Source organism: Callithrix jacchus, chromosome 8, assembly GCF_049354715.1.
Source record: "Callithrix jacchus isolate 240 chromosome 8, calJac240_pri, whole genome shotgun sequence".
Lineage (NCBI taxonomy): Eukaryota > Metazoa > Chordata > Mammalia > Primates > Cebidae > Callithrix > Callithrix jacchus.
Genome location: NC_133509.1, coordinates 24,385,393 through 24,409,770, shown reverse-complemented (window position 1 = coordinate 24,409,770; position 24,378 = coordinate 24,385,393). Strand labels below are relative to the sequence as shown.

General features: G+C 39.6%; 1 protein-coding gene across 50 annotated transcripts in view; it reads right to left on the bottom strand.

The window, feature by feature from the left end:
- SCAPER (S-phase cyclin A associated protein in the ER) overlaps window positions 1–24,378 on the bottom strand; it is a 550,606-nt gene that overhangs the window by 249,820 nt on the left and 276,408 nt on the right. For all 50 annotated transcript variants that reach the window (XM_078333930.1, XM_078333946.1, XM_078333966.1 and 47 more), the window contains one exon: window positions 3,027–3,153. In XM_078333930.1, coding sequence (XP_078190056.1) covers window positions 3,027–3,153 — 127 coding nt within the window. The remainder of the gene's footprint in view (window positions 1–3,026; window positions 3,154–24,378) is intronic.

Sequence of the window (24,378 nt, the reverse complement as noted above, 5' to 3'; positions counted from 1 at the left end):
TTTTGTCATCAGTGGGAGGATAGTCCTGAATTATCTACTGTCACTATTGCCAAGTCTATTCTATCAAAATTTTCAAGCTTGCCTTTTACTTCCTCAGAAGACAGCAAGCATAGTTTGATAATCTGTTACAAGTAATAACAGGCTTGCAGTTCTAGTTTTTGCTCGCTCATCATGACTGACTAACTTTTGGGCTTATATTTTCACCATGGCTATGTGTCCTTGTAAAATTATTTAACAGAAATTATCTGAGGACTAGAATGAAGGTATCTTCTTCCAATGAGGATTTGTATTCTCCTCTGCTTGGTTCCTAAGGACACCACAAATCAATCTAGGACAACTTTAAACTCAATTCATCATTTGAAATAATACAGATGATGTGAATTTGAGCAGCAAATCTATCCCAGGGGCTGGAATATGGGTATAAATTCTGCACTGTACCAAGGTGCTTTCTTCATAGTCCTGAGGGAGGGATGAGAAGGTTCATGATTAAGTGATGGAGTAGGTTGATGTGGTCTTACCTTTATGAAAGAAAAATCTCCTATTTGACCTCATGCCCTAGGCAGCCCTAAGAACTTTTACTTTTATCACCGTACACGATAACGCTTATAAACCACAACCCACATTTGCCAATCTGGCACATGCTTTTTTGGGGCAATTCAATAATAAGCACAACTTTCTAAATTCTTGCTTTTTCTTTGGACTGGGAATATTTTAATTTCTTCCTAGCTCTCTGATGATTTCAAGAACACTGCTTTCTTCCCCACCCAGCACTTTCACATGTTTTTCTTGGGAGTGGTGGTACCAGTACCCTAGACCAAAGTATGTTAATAAACAGAAGTAGCTTTAGATTTTTTTTAAAAGCATAACACATTAAAAAAGCTTACAGACCTAATTTCTGAATGAAGTCAGAAAACCCCAAAAACCAGAAGGGGCCTAAAATGCGCAATAAGTGCTGCAAAACCCAGGCCTCCTCGGTTTCCTGACCCTTTCCATGACAAGAGCGTTTCTATACATCACAAGTCTAACCCTTCAGGTCTAAAATGGTTCTCAAAACTTGAGGAAAATTATCTAAAGAAACATTGTGTCAAGTATTAGTAGAAAGCATCTGTGTTTTGAGGTCTAAAATAAGCAAATAAAGACCTCCAGATTCATCTCTCACCATTCCTCCATTAGTGCTTACACTTGCCCAAGTTCTTCCAGTCCTACCTCGTCTCTTCTACACTGTCTTCAAATATCCTTCACTGGGTACTTGGCTTTGGCTCTAATGAGTTTGTTACTCCAGGCAGTTTTCCAAACAAAAGGAATGGTTATTTACAATTCCTAGACTGAAATCATAAATATGACCTGCTGAATCACACTAAAATGTCAGTATTACTCTACAGAAGTCTTCATAAAGTAAGTGTGTCTTGGCTAGGAAAAAAGGATTTTAGTTATAAAAGTAGCAAAAGGATCTTATTGTAGGTAAGTCTGAACGCTTAGGTGGCCCTGCAGTGTATACTCTGAGGACAGCTTTACAGCAAGGTTCCTGACACAGACCATTTAGACTGGGAGCCAGACAACATTTTTCTCCCCCAAATTATAAGAAATCAGTGGTATTTCAGTAAATTGCCCCTTTGTGAATTAAATAACTTTAGTTACATTTTCATACTGAATAAGTTTCTTATACAGATCATTTTGCCTTTTCCTCATAAGTTCTATTACTTTAATCTAAAACAATATTCATGAGATAAGATACACATAGCAGTGTCTTCAAGCAATTGCCTTTTAATTCAGAGTACTCTGTCTTTACAAAAATAATCAAGGCACATGAAATCTTTAAATACTTCATTCAGCAAATGTGTGACAACTACCACTTTCTGAACCTCTGACACCCTGAAAGGGATGTGTTACACACAAGAACTGACTTTACAGCTCTGCCACAATGCCACACTGAATACGCTGCTTTCGATTCCTCCAATGTAGTTGAGTACTATCTTGTAAAGTTGGTCATTCATATGCCTGATAACCGCACAACTCCACCATTGAGGTATATGCCCTATACTAGAGTAGTGATTCTCAAAATATGGTCCTTGGACTACATCGATATGACTTAGGAATTGTTAGAAATACAGATTTTCCGGACCCACCCTAAACCTACTTAATCAGAAATCCAGGGGGTGAGGCCCAGCAATCTGTGTTTTAACAAGTCCTCTAGACAAGACTTGTTAAACAAGTTAATACAGTGAAGAATTTATATACCAAATCTTACAATAATAACCTTTAAACCCAGAAAACTGGGGGCGGGGGGGGGAACTATAGCTAATAAATGAAAGTGGCCATTACTTTAAATATAAAATTAGAAACCACCTAAATGTTATACATTATGTAAAATGTGATATGTTCATTCCATTAAAGATTTGTAAAGACATGATAAAGTACTTATAATAAAATTAGCCAGATAAAATAATGTAAAAAAATTCCAATAAAAGGTTCAGAAGAAAATACAATAAAGTGTTATCAGTTGATATTACAGGGAGTTTTCTTTCTGCCTTGTACATTTAACATTTTTCTACAGTGAATAATAAATACTTTAAAAATCACTGAGGATGTCTACAATTAAGATATTTAATGGTTCTAAGTCATTAAGGAAAACTGCCAAATCTATTGGAATCAGGGATATTGGTGTTTTTGTAGAAATCTGATTGTGATTTATGAGGTTTTATAATTCAAAGCATTCCATTTTCTGCCATAAAGTCATACATCTTTATTATTGTGATTCCTGACAAAATAATTTCAGTTTGTTTGTATGGGGAAAACATGACTGAGGAAATTATGACCTAAAGAGGACTTCAATTTAAAAAACCTGAAAACGGATTCAATTAAACAACTAAAAATAACAAAAGTAAAAAAAAATCATCTATTATTGACCTGCTTTAGAAAACACAGAGGAAAGGCATACACTGAGTCTGCCTTATAGTTCTACCTACTATCATAGTGAGAAAGGATTACACAGATTGAGGTTCAAAAGTCAGAGATTAGTTACACACCTCTTTCTCCAGTATCCTAGTGATCTCTCCTAGGGTCCGATCCAAAGCAGATACTTTATTGTTTGCCCATGAGCCACTGTCTTGTATTTGTAGTTGTTTTAGAAGATCTTTGGCTAATCGCTGAAGCCTTGAACACCAAATGAAAGGAAAGAATGACATTAATAAATCAGACTATAATACTTCATTTTCCAAAACATTTGAAACACAAGTTACTTTCAGTATTGTATTTGAAAATGCTTCACAGAGTACCTGAGGGAGGAAAAACCAGACAACTAATAAAGCTGCTGTTATTTTATGTTCATGACATGGCACAAAACAGAACTAGAGGACGGTACTATCAATCTACAGGATTAGCTAGAGCAATCGGTGCCATTAGTTTCTGTATAATTCTTAAATTGGAACAGAATTAGGAATGGAGAGAAGGTGAGAGGATGACAGCAGAGGAAATGAGTATCCTAACCTGAGCAGGTTTTTACGTTTTGATTTAAATCTTCAAACAGGTCGGGTATTATTAGCTTTATAAACTCTCAGAATGCCGCACTTCTGAATGTTTGTTCACAGGCAGTTTGGGGATTATCTGCTACTGCTCATGTCATTTACTTAGAAAACAGAACACTTATTTGCTTTTCACCAAGAAATACCGCATTATACCTGGACTCTAAGAGTCTTTATTCGGATCACTGTGTGCAATACTTCTTTGTGGCCCCTACATGGTTTCCTGCACCCCACTCTTGGAGCAACCCTCCTCTGCTTTCCACTTATCTGCTTGAGCATCCACTAATACATGCTCATCAGATCTCCCCACTTTCCCCCTATAGATCATCCCCAGTGCCTTACTTAAATTTTTATCTGTGGTAGATTCCACAGTACATCATTATAATCATTTTCTTGCAAATGTCCTACATTTCCTCTCTGTTGTTCTGTTATTTACTCTGCTTAGACAAACCCCAGCAGTGGTAATGTTTGTTTAGCTCTTACTATAGGCCAGGTGCCACTCTCAGTGTCTTGCATGCATTAGTTTCTTTAGCTGGATTAATGAAAACAACTGCCAGACTTTTCCATTTCTGAACCTGGGCAGGGGGAAAAGTAACATCATGCAAAAAACTGGTAGGACTACAATTCGAGATCTTACTAAATCTCCTTAGGGTGCTCATTCTCCCACTGTCCACAAAGATTTGCTTCATACATTCCCCACTCTCTTCAAAATTCTACCCTTTCCTTTCTCTCTCTTGCTTTCATAAGATGATCCTACATTTCACAGAGAAAACAGAAGTTATTGGAACAAGAAAATTTTCACTTTCAGCCATAAAATCCACAAACTTATCTGCATTTCACCCAATGAGCTCTTCTTTGTTCCTCTTATTACAGTCATTCCTTCCAGGCAGGACTGATCTCACCACACAGGATGTATGTATGAGTTCTTTCTAGATCTAGAGATCCAGATCTCTAGAAAACCCAGCTCTCTCTTCTTCCTGTTTCAGGGCTTTCTGCAAATGTTCTTCATCTTTTCCTTCTGAAATGCTTCCTCCATTCCTACGTTACCCAGAACATTACTATTTATCCCTCAGCTCTTAGTATAAACAATACTTGCTCTGATTTGACTATTTCTTTAAAGCACTCATCACAAGAGAATTAAAAATACTTATTGAACTAACTGTTTAATGTGTGCTTCTCCCATGCAAAGCTTTACAAGGGAATTTCCTGAAGTGACAGAAATGTTCTGTATTTGCACTGTCCAACATGGTGGCTAGAAGCTATTGTATTGAACAGTGCAGAAGCAGAGTATTAACTTCATGAGAGAGGTGGTTGTCTATCTGTTCACTATCCTTATCATGTAACATGCTACTTATACAGAAGTACACTCATTAGATAGTTAATGAATTAATGTCCTACAGAGAAAATTGCTTCTTTCCATTAATTTTAACAATATCTAGACCAGGGATGGTGGCTCATGCTTGTAATCCCAACACTTTAGGACTTCAAGGCAGGAGGCTCACCTGAAGCCAGGAATCTTAGATCAGTCTCCACAAAAAATAAACAAATTAAAAAAAACTTAGCTGGCAATGGTGGCATGCACCTGCAGTCCTAGCTCCTCAGGAGCTAGGGTGGGAGAGCTGTTTAAGCCATGGAGTTCCAAACTGCAGTGAGCTATTACTACACCACTGCACTCTAGCCCAGGCAAGAGAGTGAGACCCCCATCTCTAAAAAAAAAATAAATAACTTAATAGATTACAAAATACTTTCATGTACATGATCTAATTCAATCCTCTCAACAACACTGTCCATTAGTATTATCCCTATTTGAAAAAATGCAAAAACTGAGGCAGAGCAAGATGGCCAAATAGCCTTCACAGACTGTCTTTCCTGCAGGAACACCAAACTGAACAACTATCCACATAAACAAGTACCTTAATAAGAACTGAAAGTCACGTGAATCACCACAGTACCTGGTTTTAACTTAATATCACTGAAAGAGGCACTGAAGAGGGCAGGAAAGACAGTCGTGCAATGCTGATGCCACGCCTCCTCCAACCCCCAGCAACCACCCTGTGGTACAGAGAGAGAATCTATGCACTTGGGAGAGAGGGAGCACCGTGACAGTGACAGTGAAAGTGAGACTCTGCATTGGAAATCAGCTTCTCCCATGCAAAGTCTCAAGGTCACAAGGGAAAGCAACAGGACAGAATTCAGCTGGCACCCACAGAGAGAGCATTTAGACCAGCCTTAGAGAGAGGGGAATCGCCCATCCCAGCAGTCAGAAACTGAGTTCCAGCAAGCCTTGTTACTTCAGGTTAAAGTGTTCTGGGGACCGAAATAAACTTGAAAGATGGTTTAAGCCACAAGAACTGCAATTCCTGGGCAGGTCCTGGTGTTGTGCTGTGCTTGGCGCCAGTGAACTTGGGAAAGAGCAGGACCTACTAGAACAGCCAGGGCAGCCAAGGGAGTGTTTGCACCACCCCTCCCTCAACCCCAGGTGGCTCACAACTCTGGTACAGACTGCTTCCCTATGTTTGAGGAAAGGGAAGAGTAAAGAGGACTCTGTGCCATGCACAGAGGCTCAGACATATAATCCCAGCACTTTGGGATGCTGAGGCAGGCAGATTTTTTTTTTTTTTTTTTTTTGAGATGGAGTTTCGCTCTTGTTACCCAGGCTGGAGTGCAATGGCGCAATCTCAGCTCACCACAACTTCCGCCTCCTGGGTTCAGGCAATTCTCCTGCCTCAGCCTCCTGAGTAGCTGGGATTACAGGCACGCGCCACCATGCCCAGCTAATTTTTTGTATTTTTAGTAGAGACGGGGTTTCACCATGTTGACCAGGATGGTCTTGATATCTTGACCTTGTGATCCACCCACCTCGGCCTCCCAAAGTGCTGGGATTACAGGCTTGAGCCACCGCGCCCAGCCCCACAGGCAGATTTCTTGAGCCCAGGAGATTGAGACCAGCCTGCGCAATATGGTGAAAGCCCCAAACATACAAAAATTAGCTGGGTATGGTGCCACACACTTGTAGTCCCACCTACTTGGGAGGCTGAGGAGGCAGGATGGACTGAGTCTTACAGGTCAAGGCTGCAGTGAGCTATGATCATGCCACTGCACTCTAGCCTGCGTGAAAGAGCAAGACCCTGTCTCAAAAAAATGTTTTTTAAAAAGAGGACTTAGTCTTCCAACTTGGAAACCAGCTAAGCCATAGTAGGACAGAATAACTGGGCAGAATCCTGAGGCTCCCATTCCAGGCCCTAGCTCCTGGATGATATTTTTAGACATATCCTGGGCAAAAAGGGAATGGACTACCTGAAAGGGAAAGACCCAGCCCTGGAAGGATTTGTCATCTGCTGATGAAATAGTCCTTGGGCCCTGAATAGTTAGCAGTGGTACCCAGGAAGCACTCGCCAAGGGCCCTGGGTGAGACTCAGAGATGTGCTGGCTTCAGATGGGATACAGCACATTCCCCGCTGTGGTGGCTACGGGGAGAGATTCCTTCTGCTTGAGAAAAAGGAAAGGAAGAGCAAGGGAACTTTGTTTTACAGCTTAGGTACCAGCTTGCCCAGTCGGGTAGAGTACCCAGTGGGTTTTTGAGGTCCCTGATTCCAGGCCTTGGCTTTTGGATGGTATTTCCACACCTGCCCTGGGTCATAGGGCAGCCACTGTCCTGAATGGAGAGGCCCAGGCCAGGCAGCATTCACCACAAGCTGAATGAAGAGCCCTTGGGCCTTGAGTGAACATTGGCAGTAGCCAGGCAGTACTCACCATGGGCCTGGGGTGGTGGTGGCCACAGAAAGAGACTTCTCTCAAGAGTGGGATGGACTTTGTCTTGTGGTTTGGGTGTCAGCTCAGCCACAGTAGAACAGGGTACCAGGTTGATTCCTAAGGTTTCTGACTGTAGGCCCTGGCTCTTTGGATGGCATATCTGGACCTGCTTGGGCCAGGCAGAACTTGCTGCACTGAAGGGAAAGACATAAGCCTGGCTGGCTCTGCCACCTGCTGACTGTGGAGCACTACGGGGACTTGAGCAAAGAAAGGTGGTAGCCAGGCAGTGGTTACTGTGGGCCCTGGGCAAGACACAGTACTCTGCGCTTCAGGTCTGACCTAGCACCGTCCCAATGGTGGTGGGTACAGAGGTGTGTCAAACCTCATCCAGCTGCAAGCAGCTCAGCACAGAGAGAGACACTCCATTTGTCTGGGAGAAAATAAGAGAACAAGAATCTCTGCTGGTTGTCCAGAAGATTCTTCTGGATCTTATCCAAGACCACCAAGGCAGTACCTCTAGGAGTCTACAAGAGCCATAGTGATACTGGGCTCGGGGTTCTCCCTAATGCAGATATAGCTACAGTAACCAATAATTTAGGCTTCAACACCCAAGTCTCCTTGGATACCTGGAGAGCATTCCTAGGAAGGACAGGTACAAACAAGCCCACACCGTGAAGGCTACAATAAATACCTAACTCTTCAATGCCCAGACACCTACAAACATCCAATATGACCTCATCTAATGAGCTAAATAAGGCACCAGGGACCAATCCTGGAGAAACAGAGATATGTGACCTTTCAGGCAGAGAATTCAAAATAGTTGTTTTCATGAAACTCAAATTCAAGACAACACAGAGAAGGAATTCAGAATTCTATTGGATAAATTTAACAAAGAGATGAAAATAATTAAAAATAATCAAGCAGAATTTCTGGAGTTGAAAAATGTGGTTGACCTACTAAAGAATGTATCAGAGTCTCTTACCAGCAGAAATGATCAAGCCGAAGAAAGGATTAGTGAGCTTAAAGACAGGCTATTTGAAAACAGTGGAGACAAAGAGAAGGCAGAGAGAAAGACCAGGCAGAAAGTTTACTCAAAGGGATAATAACAGTACTTGAGAAACGTAGAAAAATATAGCAATAATCAAGTACAAAACAATTATAGAACACGAAGCAGAATTAACCCAAATAAGGCTATCTCAAGGCATTTAATACTCAAACTCCCAAAGGTCAAGGTTTTAAAAAAGCATTCTATAGAGGCCAGGCACAGTGACTCATGCCTGTAATCCCAGCACTTTGGGAAGTCGAGATGGGTGAATCACCTAAGGCCAGGAGCTTGAGACCAGCCTGGCAAACATGGCAAAACCTCGTCTCTACTAAAACTACAAAAATTAGCTGAGCATGGTGGTGCACACCTGTAACTCCAGCTACTTGGGGAGCTGAGGCATGAGAATTGCTTGAACCTGGGAGGCAGAGGTTGCAGTGAGCCAGGATTATACCACTGCATGCCAGCTTAGGAGACAAAGTGAGGCTCTATCTCAAATAAATAAAATAAAATAGGATTATTAAAGCAAGAAAAAAAAATAACATAAAATGGAGCCGCAATATGTCTGTGGCAACAGACTTTTCAGTGGAAACTTTAAAGGCCAGGAGAGAGTGGCATTTTATTATTTATTTAACATGCTGGAGGAAAAAACCTTTTATTTGAGAATACTATATCCAGCAAAAATATCCGTCAAACATGAAGAGGAAAAAAGACTTCCCCAGAAAAACAGACGCTGAGGGATTTCATCAACACAGGACCTTTCCTATATGAAATGTTAAAGAATTCTTCAATGTGAAAGAAAAGGATGTTAGTGAGCAATATAAAATCATCTGAAGGTACAAAACTCACTGGTAATAGTAAGCACACAGAAAAATACTATTATAGCACTGTAACTGTGGTATGCAAACTTTATATTTTGAGTACAAAGACTAAAGGATGAACCAATCAAAAACAGTAACTATAACGTTTTAAGACATAGTACAAGAAGATACGAATAGAAACAACAAAAAGTAAAAAAGCAGAGGAATAAAGTTAAAGTGTAGAGTTTTTATTAGTTTTCATTTTGCTTGTTTGTTATTTAGTTTGTTTATGCAATTAGTGTTGTTGCTAGTTTAAAATAATGGGTTATAAAATATTAATTGCAAGTCTTGTGGTAACCTCCAACCAAAAGCCACATAACAGACACATAAAAAATAAAAAGCAAGAAATTAAAACACTATGGGAAAGACAGGAAGAAAAGAAGGGAAAAAAAGACCACAAAATAACCAGAAAACAAATAACAAAATGACATGAGTAAGTCGTTATTTATCAATAACTGGATGTAAATGGAATAAGCTCTCCAATTGTAAGACATGTAATGGCTGAATGGATTGAAAAAAGAAGATCCAACTATTTGTTGTCTACAAGAAACACACTTCTCCTATAAAGACACACACACAGACTGAAAATAAAGGAATGGAAAAAGATATTATATGAAAATGGAAACCAAACAAGAGTACAAGTAGCTATACTGATATCAGACAAAATACATTTCAAGACAAAACTATAAAAAGAGACAAAGAATGTCATTATACAATAGTAAAATGGTCAATTCAGTAAGACAACGTAACAATTATAAACATATATGCACCCAATACTGGAGCACCGGGATATGTAAAGCAAATATTACTAGAACTAAAGAGAGAGACAGACCCCAATACAGTAACAGCTAGAGACTTTAGCATCCCATTTTTAGCACTGGACAGATCATCCAGACAGAATATCAACAAAGAAACACTGGATTTAATCTACACCATAAACTAAATGGACCTAATATATATTGACAGAACATTTCATCTAATGGCTAAAGAATACACATTCCTCTCCTTAGCACATGGATCATTCTCATGGACAAACCATGTGTTAGACCACAAAATAAGTCTTAAAATATTCAAAAAACCTAAAATTATATCAATAGTCTTCTCTGACAAAACAAGAATAAAACTAGAAATCAATAATAAGAGAATTTTGGGAACTATACAAACACAAGGAAATTAAACCACATGGTCCTGAATAACCAGTGGGTTAATGAAGATTTTGAGAAAAAAATTAATAATTTTCTTAAAAGAGCTATTTGTGGTGGCTCATGCCTGTAATCCTAGTGCTTTGGGAGGCTGTGATGGAAGGATCCCTTGAATCCAGGAATTCGACGCTAGCCTGGACAGGAAAACAAGACCCCCATCTCCACACATAAAAAAATTCTTGAAAAATATTATGATGGAAATATAACATATCAAGACCTATAGGATACAGTGAAAGCAGTACTAAGAGAAAAGTTTATACCCATAAGCATTTATATCATAAATGTAGAAAAAATTCAAATAAATAACCTACAGCTACATCTTAAAGAACTAGAAAGGCAAGAGCAATCCAAACCCCAAATTAGTAGAAGAAAAGAAATAATAAAGATCAGAACAGAAATGAATGAAATTGAAAGAAAATAATACAAAAGATCAGTGAAAAGTTGGTTTTTTTGAAAAGATAAGCAAAATCAACAAACCTTTAGTCAGACTAAGAAGAAAAATGCCCAAATAAATAAAATCAGAGATGAAAAAGGAGACATTACAACCAATACCACAGAAATTCAAAGGATCATTAGAGGCTACCAGGAGCAACTATATGCCAATTAATTGGAAAGCCTAGCAGAAATAAGTAAATTCCTACACATACACAACCTAGGAAGACTGAACTATGAAGAAATCCAAAATCTGAAAAGACCAGTAACAACTAATGAGATTGAAGCCATAATAAAAAGTCTCCCAGCAAAAAAAAGTCCAAGACCTGATGGCTTCACTGCTGAGTTTAACCAGATTTTTAAAGAAGTAATATCAATCCTGCTCAAACTATTCTGAAAACTGGAGGAGGAGGGAATATTTTCAAACTCATTCTAGGAGGTCAGTATTATCTTGATACCAAAACAAAACAAAGACACACACACACACACACACACACACACACACACACACAAACTGTAGGTCAATATCCTTGATGAACACTGATATAAAAATCTTCAACAAAATACAAGCAAATGGAATTCAACAACACATTCAAAAGATCATTCATCATGACCAAATTAGATTTATCCCAGGGATGCAAGGATGGTTTGACATATCTAAAGCAAACAATATGATACATCATATCAACAGAGTGAAGGTCAAAAACAATATGATCATTTCAATGGATGCTGAAAAGCATTTGTTTTTGTTTTTGTTTGTTTGGAAACAGAGTCTCACTCTGTCACCCAGGCTGGAGTGTAATGGTGCAATCTCTGCTCACTGCAACCTCTGCCTCCTGGGTTCAAACCATTTTTGTGCCTCAGTTTCCCGAATAGCTTGAACTACAGGTGCACATCATCATGCCCAGCTAATTTTTTGTATTTCAGTAGAGATGGGTTTTCAACATGTTGCCCAGGCTGGTCTCAAACTCCTGAGCTCAGGCAGTCTGCCTGCCTCAGCCTCCCAAAGTGCCAGGATTACAGCTTTGAGCCACCACGTCCAGCCTGAAAAAGCAATTGATAAAATTCAACATTCATTCATGATAAAAACCCTCAAAAAACTGTGTATAGAAGGAACATACCTCAACACAATAAAAGACATTTATGACACAACCAGAGCTAGTATACTGAAGAGAGAAATGCTGAAAGCCTCTCCTCCAAGAACTGAAACAAAACAAGGATGCCACTTTCACCACTGTTATTTAACATAGTACTGAAAGTCCCACCTAGAGAAACTGGACAAGAGAAAGAAATGAATGGCATCCAAACTGAAAAATAAAAAGTCAAATTATCCTTCTTTGCAGATGATATGGTCTTATGTTTAGAAAAACCTAGAGACTCCACCAAAAAACTATTAGAACTAATAAACAAATTCAGTAAATGTTTAGGATACAAAATCAACATATGAAAATCACCAGTGTTTCTACATGCCAACAGCAAACAATCTGAAAAAGAAGTCAAGAAAGTAATCGTTTTTACAATAGCTTCAAATAAAATAAAATACCTAGATATTAGCCAAATAAATGATCTCTACAATGAAAACTATAAAACACTGATGTAAGAAACTGAAGAGGACACAAATAAATGGAAAGATATTCCATGCTCATGAAATGAAAGAATGAGTATTGTTAAAATACTCGTCTATGTTATCCAAAGTAATCTACAGTTTCAATGCAATCACTATCAAAATACCAATGAAATAGGCATTTTTCTGTTTTACGTAAATGAAAAACAAAATCTTAAAATTTTTTATGGAAGTACAAAAGACCCAAAATAGCCAAAGCTATCCTGAGCAAAAAGAACGAAAAAGAAGGAATCACACTATCTGACTTCAAAGTATACTACAAAGCTATCGTAATCAAAACCACATGGTACTGACATAAAGACAGACACATAGTCCAATGGAACAGAATAGAGAATCTAGAAACGAATCCTTGCATCTATGGTGAACTCATTTTTGACAATGCTGCCAAGAACATACATTGAGGAAAATACAGTCTCAAGACAGTCTCTTCAATAAATGGTGCTGAGAAAATTGGATATCCATATTCAAAAGAATGAAACTAGTCCCTTATCTCTTGTCATATATAAATTGAAATCATCTAAAACTATTTCAAACAATCCAAAAAGAGGGAATCCTTCCCAAATCATTTTATGAGACCAACATCATCCTGATACCAAAACCCGGCAGAGACCCAACGAGAAAAGAAAACTTCAGGCCAATATCCATGATGAACATAGATGCAAAAATCTTCAACAAAATATTGGCAAGCCGATTGCAACAGCAAATCAAAAAACTTATTCATCATGATCAAGTAGGATTCATCCCAGGGATGCAAGGCTGGTTCAACATACGCAAGTCTATCAACGTAATTCACCACATAAACAGAACCAAAAACAAAAACCACATGATTATCTCAATTGACGCAGAGAAGGCATTTGACAAAATTCAACAGCCCTTTATGCTAAAAACCCTCAATAAACTCGGTATCGATGGAACGTATCTCAAAGTAATAAAAGCTATTTATGACAAACCAACAGCCAATATCATACTGAATGGGCAAAAACTGGAAGCATTCCCTTTGAAATCTGGTACTAGACAAGGATGCCCTCTCTCACCACTCCTATTTAATATAGTAGTGGAAGTTCTAGCCAGAGCAATCAGGCAAGAAAAAGAAATAAAGGGTATTCAAATAGGAAAGGTGGAAGCCAAATTGTCTCTATTTGCAGACGACATGATAGTATACCTAGAAGACCCCATTGCCTCAGCCCAAAAACTCCTGAAACTGATAAACAACTTCAGCAAAGTCTCAGGATATAAAATCAATGTGCAAAAATCACAAGCATTCGACTACACCAATAACAGACTTAAAGAAAGCCAAATCAAGAGCGAACTGCCATTCGCAATTGCTACAAAAAGAATAAAATACCTTGGAATACAACTCACAAGGAACGTAAGGGACCTCTTCAAGGAGAACTACAAACCACTGCTCAACGAAATCAGAGAGGACACAAACAGATGGAGAAACATTCCATGTTCATGGTTAGGAAGAATTAATATCGTGAAAATGGCTATACTGCCCAAAGTAATTTACAGAATCAACGCTATCCCCATCAAGCTACCATTGACTTTCTTCACAGAACTGGAAAAAACCACCATGAACTTCATATGGAACCAAAAGAGAGCCCGCATAGCCAAGTCAATTCTAAGCAAAAAGAACACAGCAGGGGGCATCACACTACCGGATTTCAAACTATACTACAAGGCTACAGTAATCAAAACAGCATTGTACTGGTACCAAAACAGAGATATAGACCAATGGAACAAAACAGAGGCACCGGAGGCAACAACACATACATACAACTATACAATCTTTGATAAACCTGACAAAAACAAGCAATGGGGCAAGGATTCCATGTTTAACAAATGGTGTTGGGAAAACTGGCTAGCCATGTGCAGAAAGCAGAAACTGGACCTGTTCCTGACACCTTACACTAAAATTAACTCCAGATGGATTAAAGACTTAAACATAAGACCTGGAACCATAAAAACCCTAGAAGGAAATCTAGGCAAAACTATCCAGGACATAGGAGTAGGCAAGGACTTCATGAACAAAACACCAAGAGCATTGGCAACAAAAGCCAAAATAGACAAATGGGACCTAATGAAACTCCACAGCTTCTGCACGGCAAAAGAAACAGTCACTAGAGTGGATCGGCAACCAACAGAATGGGAAAAAATTTTCGCAGTCTACCCATCTGACAAAGGGCTGATATCCAGAATTTACAAAGAACTCAAGCAGATTTACAGGAAAAAAACAAACAAGCCCATTCAAAAGTGGGCAAAGGATATGAACAGATACTTTACGAAAGAAGACATATATGAGGCCAACAATCATATGAAAAAATGCTCATCGTCACTGGTCATCAGAGAGATGCAAATCAAAACCACATTGAGATACCATCTCACGCCAGTTAGAATGGCGATCATTAAAAAATCTGGAGACAACAGATGCTGGAGAGGATGTGGAGAAAAAGGAACACTTTTACACTGTTGGTGGGAGTGTAAATTAGTCCAACCATTGTGGAAGACGGTGTGGCGATTCCTCAAGGCCTTAGAAATAGAAATTCCATTTGACCCAGCAATCCCATTACTGGGTATATATCCAAAAGACTATAAATCGTTCTACTATAAGGACACATGTACACGAATGTTCATTGCAGCACTGTTTACAATAGCAAAGACCTGGAATCAACCCAAATGCCCATTGATAATAGACTGGATTGAAAAAATGTGGCACATATACACCATGGAATATTATGCAGCAATCAGAAATGATGAGTTCGTGTCGTCTGTAGGAACATGGATGAATCTGGAAAACATCATCCTCAGCAAACTGACACAAGAACAGAAAATGAAACACCGCATATTCTCACTCATAGGCGGGTGATGAAAAATGAGAACACATGGACACAGAAAGGGGAGTACTAAACACTGGGGTCTATTGGGGGGAAAAGGGGAGGGCCAGTGGGAGGGGGAGGTGGGGAGGGATAGCCTGGGGAGAAATGCCAAATGTGGGTGAAGGGGAGAAGAAAAGCAAAGCACACTGCCATGTGTGTACCTACGCAACTGTCTTGCATGCTCTGCTCATGTACCCCAAAACCTATAATCCAATAAAAAATTAAAAAAAAAAAAAAGAAAAAAAAAAAATAAAATGAAATCAAAGTGAATTAAAGACTTAAATCTAAGACCTTAAACTATGAAACTACTACAAGTAAACACTGCAGTGGGCAGGAAAATTGCTTGAACCCGAAAGGTGGAGATTGTGGTAAGCCAAGATTGTGCCACTGCACTCCAGCCTGGGTAACAGAGCGAGACTCCATCTTAAAAAAAAAAAAATTCTTGAGTGTAATCCCATAAGCATGGGCAACCAAAGCAAAAATAGAAAAATAAGAACACATCAAGTAAAAAGCTTCTGCATAGCAAAGAAAAGAATCAACAAAGCGAAGAAACAACTCACAGAATGGGAGAAAATATTTGCAAACTATTCATCTGACAAAGGTTTAACAACTAGAATATACACGAGCTTAAAGAACTCCATTGGAAAAAAAAATCTAATAATCCCATTTAAAAGTGGGCAAAAGGGCCGGGCGCGGTGGCTCACGCCTATAATCCCAGCACTTTGGGAGGCCGAGGCGGGTGGATTACGAGGTCAAGAGATGGAGACCATCCTGGTCAACAAGGTGAAACCCCGTCTCTACTAAAAATACAAAAAATTAGCTGGGCATGGTGGTGTGTGCCTGTAGTCATGGCTACTCAGGAGGCCGAGGCAGGAGAATTGCCTGAACCCAGAAGGCGGAGGTTGCAGTGAGCCGAGATCGTGCCATTGCACTCCAGTCTGGGTAACAACAGCGAAACTCCGTCTCAAAAAGAAAAAAAATAAGTGGGCAAAAGATCTGAATATACATTTCTCAAGAGAAGACATACAAATAGCACACAAGTATATGAAAAGGTATTCATCATCACTGATATCAGAAAAATACAAATCAAAACTACGAGACAACAGACCCCAGTTAAAATGGCTTATATTCAAAAGACAATAACAAATGTTGGTGAGGATGTGAACAAAAGGGAACCCTCATGCACTGCTGTTGGGAATGTATTATAAATTAGTAAAACCACTATGAAGGACAGTTTGGAGGTTCCTCAAATAACTACAAACAGACCTACCATATGATCCAGCAATCCAACTGGTGGGTATACACCCAAAAGAAATCAGTGTATCAAAGAGGTATCTGATCTCCCATGTTTACTGCAGCACTATTCATAATAGCCAAGATTTGGAAGTAACCTAAGTGTCCATCAAGAGATGAACAGACAAAGAAAATGTGGTATATATTCAGAATGGAGTATACTCAGCAATAAAAAGAAATGAGATCTTGTCATCTACCACAACACAGATGGAATGGGAGGTCATTATGTTAAGTGAAATAAACCAGGTGAAGTAAGGCAAACTTTGCATATTTTCACTTACACTTGGGAGCTAAAAATTAAAACAACTGATTTCAGGGAGACAGACAGTAGATCGATGGTCACCAGAGGCTGGGAAGGGTAGTGGGGAAGTGGGAGTCATTACTAAGTATAAAAATACAGTCAACTATTATTACTATGCATTGACAGTATGTCTCAATCTAACAAAAGGAAAAACAATATTAAAAATAAAAAAATCAAATAGTAGCAGCATACTTCTTTTACCTTCTAATCAAATAACGGGCTAGAGTCACATCCAATTAAAGTTACTGACCTTATCGTGTGGAAGATTATTGGCAATGAACTTCAGTGTGATAGGTAAGTAGCCACTTCAGCTTTTGGCTAATGTCTGCATACCATGTAACTAAATATCCAGCCATAGCAACAGATGCATGTGAACCTAGCACTATTCTTACCAAGAATGCTGACATTTGACTGAAAATCAGGAGTACTGAGGGAGGCACAAGGACCACTTTAATTCACAGAATACAACAGGCTTGTATTTCACTCGAGGTAAATCAATTCTCAACCTATCCTTCAAGGAAGAATGCCAAATCAAGGGGATGCTTTGGTAATATGAGCTAAACCCCTGTCTCATTCTCTGCCTTCACAGAAGTACCACAAATAAAATAGCCCATCAAGGAAAAAAGCACTAGATTTTAATTCATACTATAAATAATTATAGGATGTCAGAGGAGTCAAGCTCTGAAAACTTTATTTTCCTCAAAGTGCAAAAACAGGAGCTGCTTAAGGAGGGCAGTTTTTAACACAGAAATTGTTATTTGGATTCCTTCTGGCAGATAATTTTTCTAGCACGAAAAGAAAAAGTGAAGGCGTAACTCCCAGCCTAGGAATATGAGAAGTATCTGTCAGGTAAATGACTTTGTGAATAATGTTCTAAGATCAAATACTTCCTTCTTAAAACTGGAACAAATTTCAGCAATTCTAAGCTCAAGTCAGTTACTGGTAAATGTGAAATGTGAAAGTATCTCTCCAAGAATTCCTAACTTTTATCACAGTTAAGTTTGCGTGGGGTGGTGGGATGGCCCACTAGGATCATTTAGAAGGTTTTGTAAAGTGTAAGAAAAGATACTTGGTCCATTTAGGAACTAACATTCTTCTTTAGCATAATGGATAGGAAGACATCAGTTCATTAACCTTTCACCTCCTCTATTTGGAAGGTACATGATCTAAATTTTGGGTTATTTTTAGACATGCATATTTGGAATTAATAAACTTAGGGCTATATTTAAACATTCAGATCTGGAATTAGCCATTATCCAAAGAAGCTCTTGTTTCTTTTACTGAGAAAAGGTATTTCAAGCCCCAAATCAATGAGCACTAGAGATGCTCATTGCTACTGAGTTGGGCATTCTTTTCACACCTCTTCAATGAACAGAGCAAGAAAATAAGTATGTGTGTGTGTGTGTGTATACATGTACATACATATATATGTGTGTATAAATGTATATGTGTACTACATATGCAGTCACCCCTTGGTATCGGTTTGGGAATGATTTCACTATCCCCATTGGAGACAAAAATCCACAGATGCTCAAGTCTATTAAATATCAGGGATACTGTTCTGCTCATCAGGGATACTGGTCTATAGCTTTCTTTTTTTTGTTATGTTCTTTCCTGGTTTTGGTATTAAGGTGATATTGGCTTCATAGAATGATTTAAGGAGGATTCCCTCTTTATCTTGGGGAATAGTGTCAGTAGGATTGGTACCAATTCTTCTTTGAATGTCTGATAGAATTCATCTGTGAATCTGTCTGGTCCTGGACTTTTTTTGTTGGTAATTTTTAAATTACCATTTCAATATTGCTGCTTGTTATTGGTCTGTTCAGGGTTTCTAATTCTTCCAGATTTAAGCGAGGAGGGTTGTATCTTTTCAGAAACGTATCCATCTCCTCTAGGTTTTCTAGTTTATGTAGGCAAAGGTGTTCATAGTACCCTCGAATGATCTTTTGTATTTATGTGGTGTCAGCTGTAATATCTCCCATTTTGTAATTGAGCTTATTTGGATCTTCTCTCTTTTCTCGGTTAATCTTACCAATTAACTGTATTTATTTATCTTTTCAAAGAACCAGCTTTTTGTTTCATTTATCTGTTGTGTTCTTTTGTTTGTTTCAATTTCATTTAGTTCTGCTCTGGTCTTGGTTATTTCTTTTCTTTTGCTGGGTTTGGGTTTGGTTTCTTCTTGTTTCTCTAGTTCTTAGAGGTATGATCTTAGATTGTTGACTTGTGCTCTTTCCGACTTTTTGAGGAAGCACTTAAAGCTATGGGTTTCCCTCTTTGTACCACCTTTGCTGTATCCCAGAGGTTTGGATAGGTTGTGACACTGTTATTGTTCAGTTCAAAAGAATATTTTAATTTCTATCTTGATTTCATTGCTGACCCAATGACCGTACAGGAGCAGGTTATTTAATTTCCATGTATTTGTGTGGTTTTGAAGATTCCTTTTTGAGTTGATTTCTAATCTTATTCCACTATGGTCTGAAAGAGTACTTGAAACAATTTCAACTTTCTTAAATTTACTGAGACTTGTTTTGTGGCCTATCATATAGTCCACCTTGGAAAATGTTCCATGCAACTGATCAATAGAACGTATATTCTTGGCTGTTGGGTAGAATGTTCTGTAAATATCTGTTATGTCCATTTGTTCTAGGGTATAATTTAAATCTATGGCTTCTTTGTTGACTTTCTTCTTGATGACCTGTCTAGTGCTCTCAGTGGAGTACTGAAGTCCCCCACCACTATTGTGATGCTCTCTCATTTCTTAGGTAAGTAGTAACTGTTTTATAAATTTGGGAGCTCCAGTGTTAGGTGCATATGTGTTTAGGATTGTGATATTTTCCTGTTGGACAAGGTCTTTCATCATTATATAATGCCCCTCTGTCTTTTTTAACTGCTGCTGAAGTTTGTTTTGTCTGATATAAGAATAGCTAGCTATTCCTGCTTGGTTTGGTGTCCATTTGCATGAAATAACTTTTTCTACCCCTTTAAACTTTATGTGAGCCCTTATGAGTTAGGTGAGTCTCTTAAAGGCAGCAGATACTTGCTTAGTGAATTCTTACCCATTCTGCAATTCTGTATCTTTTTTTTTTTTTTTTTTTTTTGAGACAAAGTCTTGCTCTGTCACCTAGGCTGGAGTGCAGATCTCGCTCACTGCAACCACTGCCTCCTGAGTTCAAACGATTCTCCTGTCTCAGCCTCCCAAGGAGCTGGGACTACAGGTGTATGCCACCACACACAGCTAATTTTTATATTTTTAGCAGAGACAGGGTTTCACCATATTGGCCAGGCTGGTCTTGAATTCCTGACCTCGTGATCCACCTGCCTTGGCCTCCTAAAGTGCTGGGATTACAGGTGTGAGCCACCGTGCCCAGCCTCTGCAATTGTGTATCTTTGAAGTGAAGCATTTAGGCCAGTTATATTCAACACGAGTATTGAGATGTGAGGTACTATTCCGTTCGTCATGCTGTTTGTTGCCTGTATACCTTGTTTTTTCTTTAAATTGTATTTTTGTTTTATAGATCCCGTGAGATTTATGCTTTAAAGAGGTACTGTTTTGATGTGTATCCAGGATTTGTTTCAAGATTGAAAGCTCCTTTAAGTAGTGCTTGTAGTGCTGGCTTGGTAGTGGCAAATCCTCTCAGCATGTTTGTCTGAAAAGGACTGTATCTTTCCTTCATTTATGAAGCTTAGTTTCATTGGATACAAAATTCTGGGCTGATAATTGTTTTCTTTAAGGGAGCTGAAAATAGGGCCCAGTCCATTCTAGCTTGCAGGGTTTCTACTGAAAAATCTGCTGTTAAAATGAGAGCTTACCTGGTGCTTTTGCCTCACAGCAATTAAGATTCTTTTCTTCGTCTTGACTTTAGTTAACTTGATAATAATGTGCCTGGACAATGAACTTTTTGTGTTGAATTTCACAGGTGTTCTTTGAGCTTCTTGTATTTGGATATCTAGCTCTCTAGCAAGTCTGGGGAAGTTTTCATCTATTATTTTCCCAAATATGTCTTCCAAACTTAGATTTCTGGTCTTCCTCAGAATGTCAATTTTTCTTAGGTTTGGTCATTTAACATAATCCCAAATTTCTTGGAGGCTTTGTTCATTAAAAAAAAATTTTTTTTTGTCTTTGTTGGATTGGGCTAATTTGAAAACCTGTCTTCAAGTTCTGAAGTTCTTTCTTCTGCTTGTTTGGTTCTATTGCTGAGACTTTACATTTTGCATTTCTCTAAGTGTGTCCTTTATTTCCTAAAAGTTGTAACTGGTTTTTATTTGGGCTATTTTATGGAAGATTTTTCTCGTGTCTTTTTTTTTTTTTTTGAGACGGCGTTTCGCTCTTGTTACCCAGGCTGGAGTGCGATGGCGCGATCTCGGCTCATGGCAACCTCCGTCTCCTGGGTTCAGGCAATTCTCCTGCATCAGCCTCCTGAGTAGCTGGGATTACAGGCATGCGCCACCATGCCCAGCTAAATTTTTTTGTATTTTTAGTAGAGACGGGGTTTCACCATGTTGACCAGGATGGTCTCGATCTCTTGACCTCGTGATCCACCTGCCTCGGACTCCCAAAGTGCTGGGATTACAGGAGTGAGCCACAGCACCCGGCCTCTCCTCATATCTTATATCATTTTTTTTATTTCCTTAAGTTGGTGTTCACCTTTCTCAGGTGCCTCTTTGATTAGCTTAGTAATTGACTTTCTGCTTTTTCAGGCAAATCAAGGATTTCTTCTTGGTCTGGATCCATTGCTGGTGAGCTAGTGTGATTTTTTTTAGGGGATGTTTAAAAAAACTTTGTTTTGCCATATTACCAGAATTGTTTTTCTGGTTCCTTTTCATTTGGGTAGGCTAGATTGGAGGGAAGATCTGGGGTTCAAGGCTGCTGTTCAGATTCTTTTGTCCTATGGGGTATTCCCTTGATGTAGTACTCTCGCCCTTTTCCTAGTGACGTGGCTTCCTGAGAGCTGAACTGTAGTGACTGTTCTCTTCTGGATCTAACAACACAGCAGGACTATCAGGCTCCGGGCTGGTACTGGGGGGTATGTGCACAGATATCTGTGATGTTAACTGTCTTCAGGTCTCTCAGCCATGGATACCAGCACCTGTTCTGGTGGAAATGGTAAGGAGTGAAGTGGTCTCTGTGAGGGTCCTTAGGTGTAGTTGTACAATACACTAGTTTTGTGTGGATCGGTTGCTGGCCAGGAGGTGGTATTTTTCAAGAGAGCATCAGTTGAGGTAGTACAGGGGAGAATCTGGTGGTGGGGTGGGGCCCAGGAATAGCTAACAGAGTATGACCTTTGTCTTCAGCTACCAGGGTGGGTAGGTAAGGACCATCAGGTGAGGGCATGTACCATGAGGAATAGTGCACTCCGGCCGAGACACCACACTTTCCCACGGTCTTTGCAACCCATAGACCAGGAGATTACCTCAGTTGCTTACATCACCAGAGCCCTGAGCTTCAAGTACAAAACTGGGTGGCCGTTTGGGCAGACACTGAGCTTGCTGCAGGAGATTTTCTTTTTTAAAATCTCCTGCAGCTAGCTCGAAGTTTATCCCAGTGGCACCTGGAATACCGAGACAGAACTGTTCACTCCACTGGAAAGGGGCTGAAGCCAGGGAGTCAAGTGGTCTTGCTCAGCAGATCCCATTCCCACAGAGGTCAGCAAGCTAAGATCCACTGGCTTGAATTTCTCACTGCCAACACAGCAGTCTGAAGTTGACCTGAGACACAAGGGCATCATGAGGAGAGGAGTGTCTGTCATTACTGAGGCTTCAGTAGGCAGTTTTCTCCTCATAGCATAAACAAAGCCACTGGGAAGTTCAAACTGGGTGGAGCCCACCACAGCTCAGCAAAGCCACTACAGCCGGACTGCCTCTCTAGATTCCTCCTCTCTGGGCAGGGCATGTCTGAAAGAAAGGCAGCAGCCCCAGTCAGGGGCTTACAGTTAAAATTCCCATCTCCCTGAGACAGAGCACCTGGGGAAAGGGATGGCTGTGAGCACTTCAGCAGTCTTAAATGTTCCTTTCTACCAGCTCCGAAGAGAACAGTGGATCTCCCAGCACAGTGCTTGAGCTCTGCTAAGGGAAAGACTGCCTCCTCAAGTGGGTCCCTGACTCCTCTGCCTCCAGACTGGGAGACAACTCCCAGCAGGGGTTGACAGACACCTCATACAGGAAAGTTCCACTGGCATCTGGCAGGTGCCCCTCTGGGATGAACCTTCCAAAGGATGAAACAGGAAGCAATCTTTGCAGTTCTGCAGCCTCTGCTGGTGATACCCAGGCAAACAGGGTCTGGAATGGACCTCCAGCAAACTCTAGCAGACTTGCAGCAGAGAGGCCTGACTGTTAGAAGGAAAACAAACAGAAAGAAACAGCATCAACATCAACAAAAAGTATGTCCACACAGAAACCCTATCAGAAGGCAACCAGCATCAAAGACCAAAGGTAGATAAATCCATGAAGATGAGAAGAAACCAGCGCAAAAAGGCTGAAAATTCTGAAAACCAGAATACCTCTTCTCCTCCAGAGGATCACAACTCCTTACCAGCAAGGGAACAAAACTGGACAGAGAATGAGTTTGATGAATTGACAGAAGTAGGCCTCAGAAGGCGGGTAATAACAAACTCCTCCAAGCTAAAGGAGCATGTTCTAACCCAATGCAAGGAAGCTAATAACCTTGAAAAAAGTTAGTCACAGTGCTAACTAGAATAACCAGTTTAGAGAAGAACATAAATGACCTGATGGAGCTGACAAACACAGCATGAGAACTTCATGAAGCATACACAAGTATCAATAGCCAAATCAATCAAGCAGAAGAAAGGATATCAGAGATCAAAGATGGATTTAATGAAATATAGCGTAAAGACAAGAGTAAAGAAAAAATAATGAAAAGGAACGAACAAAGCCTCCAAGAAATGTGGGACTATGTGAAAAGACCAAACCTACATTTGATTGGTGTACCTGAAAGTGACAGGGATTCTCAGTTGGAAAACACTCTTTGGAGGATTATCCAGGAGAACTTCCCCAACCTAACAAAACAGGGCAACATGCAAATTTGGGAAATACAGAGAACACCACAAAGATACTCCTCGAGAAGAGCAATCCCAAGACACAGATTAGTCAAGGTTGAAATCAAGGAAAAATGCTAAGGGTAGCCATATAAATAGGTCACGTTACCTACTGACAGAAAGCAGCCCATGAGACTAAACAGTGGATCTCTCAGCAGAAACCCTACAAGCCAGAATAGAGTGAGGGCCAATAATCAACATTCTTAGAGAAAAGAACTTTCAACCCAGAATTTCATATCCAGCCAAACTAAGCTTCAGAAGGAAAGGAGAAACAAAATCCTTTACAGACCAGCAAATGCTGAGAGATTCTGTTACCATCAGGCCTGCCTTATAACAGCCCCTGAAGGAAGCACTAAACATGGAAAGGAACAACTGATACCAACCACTGCAAAAACATACCAAATTGTAAAGGCCATCAATGC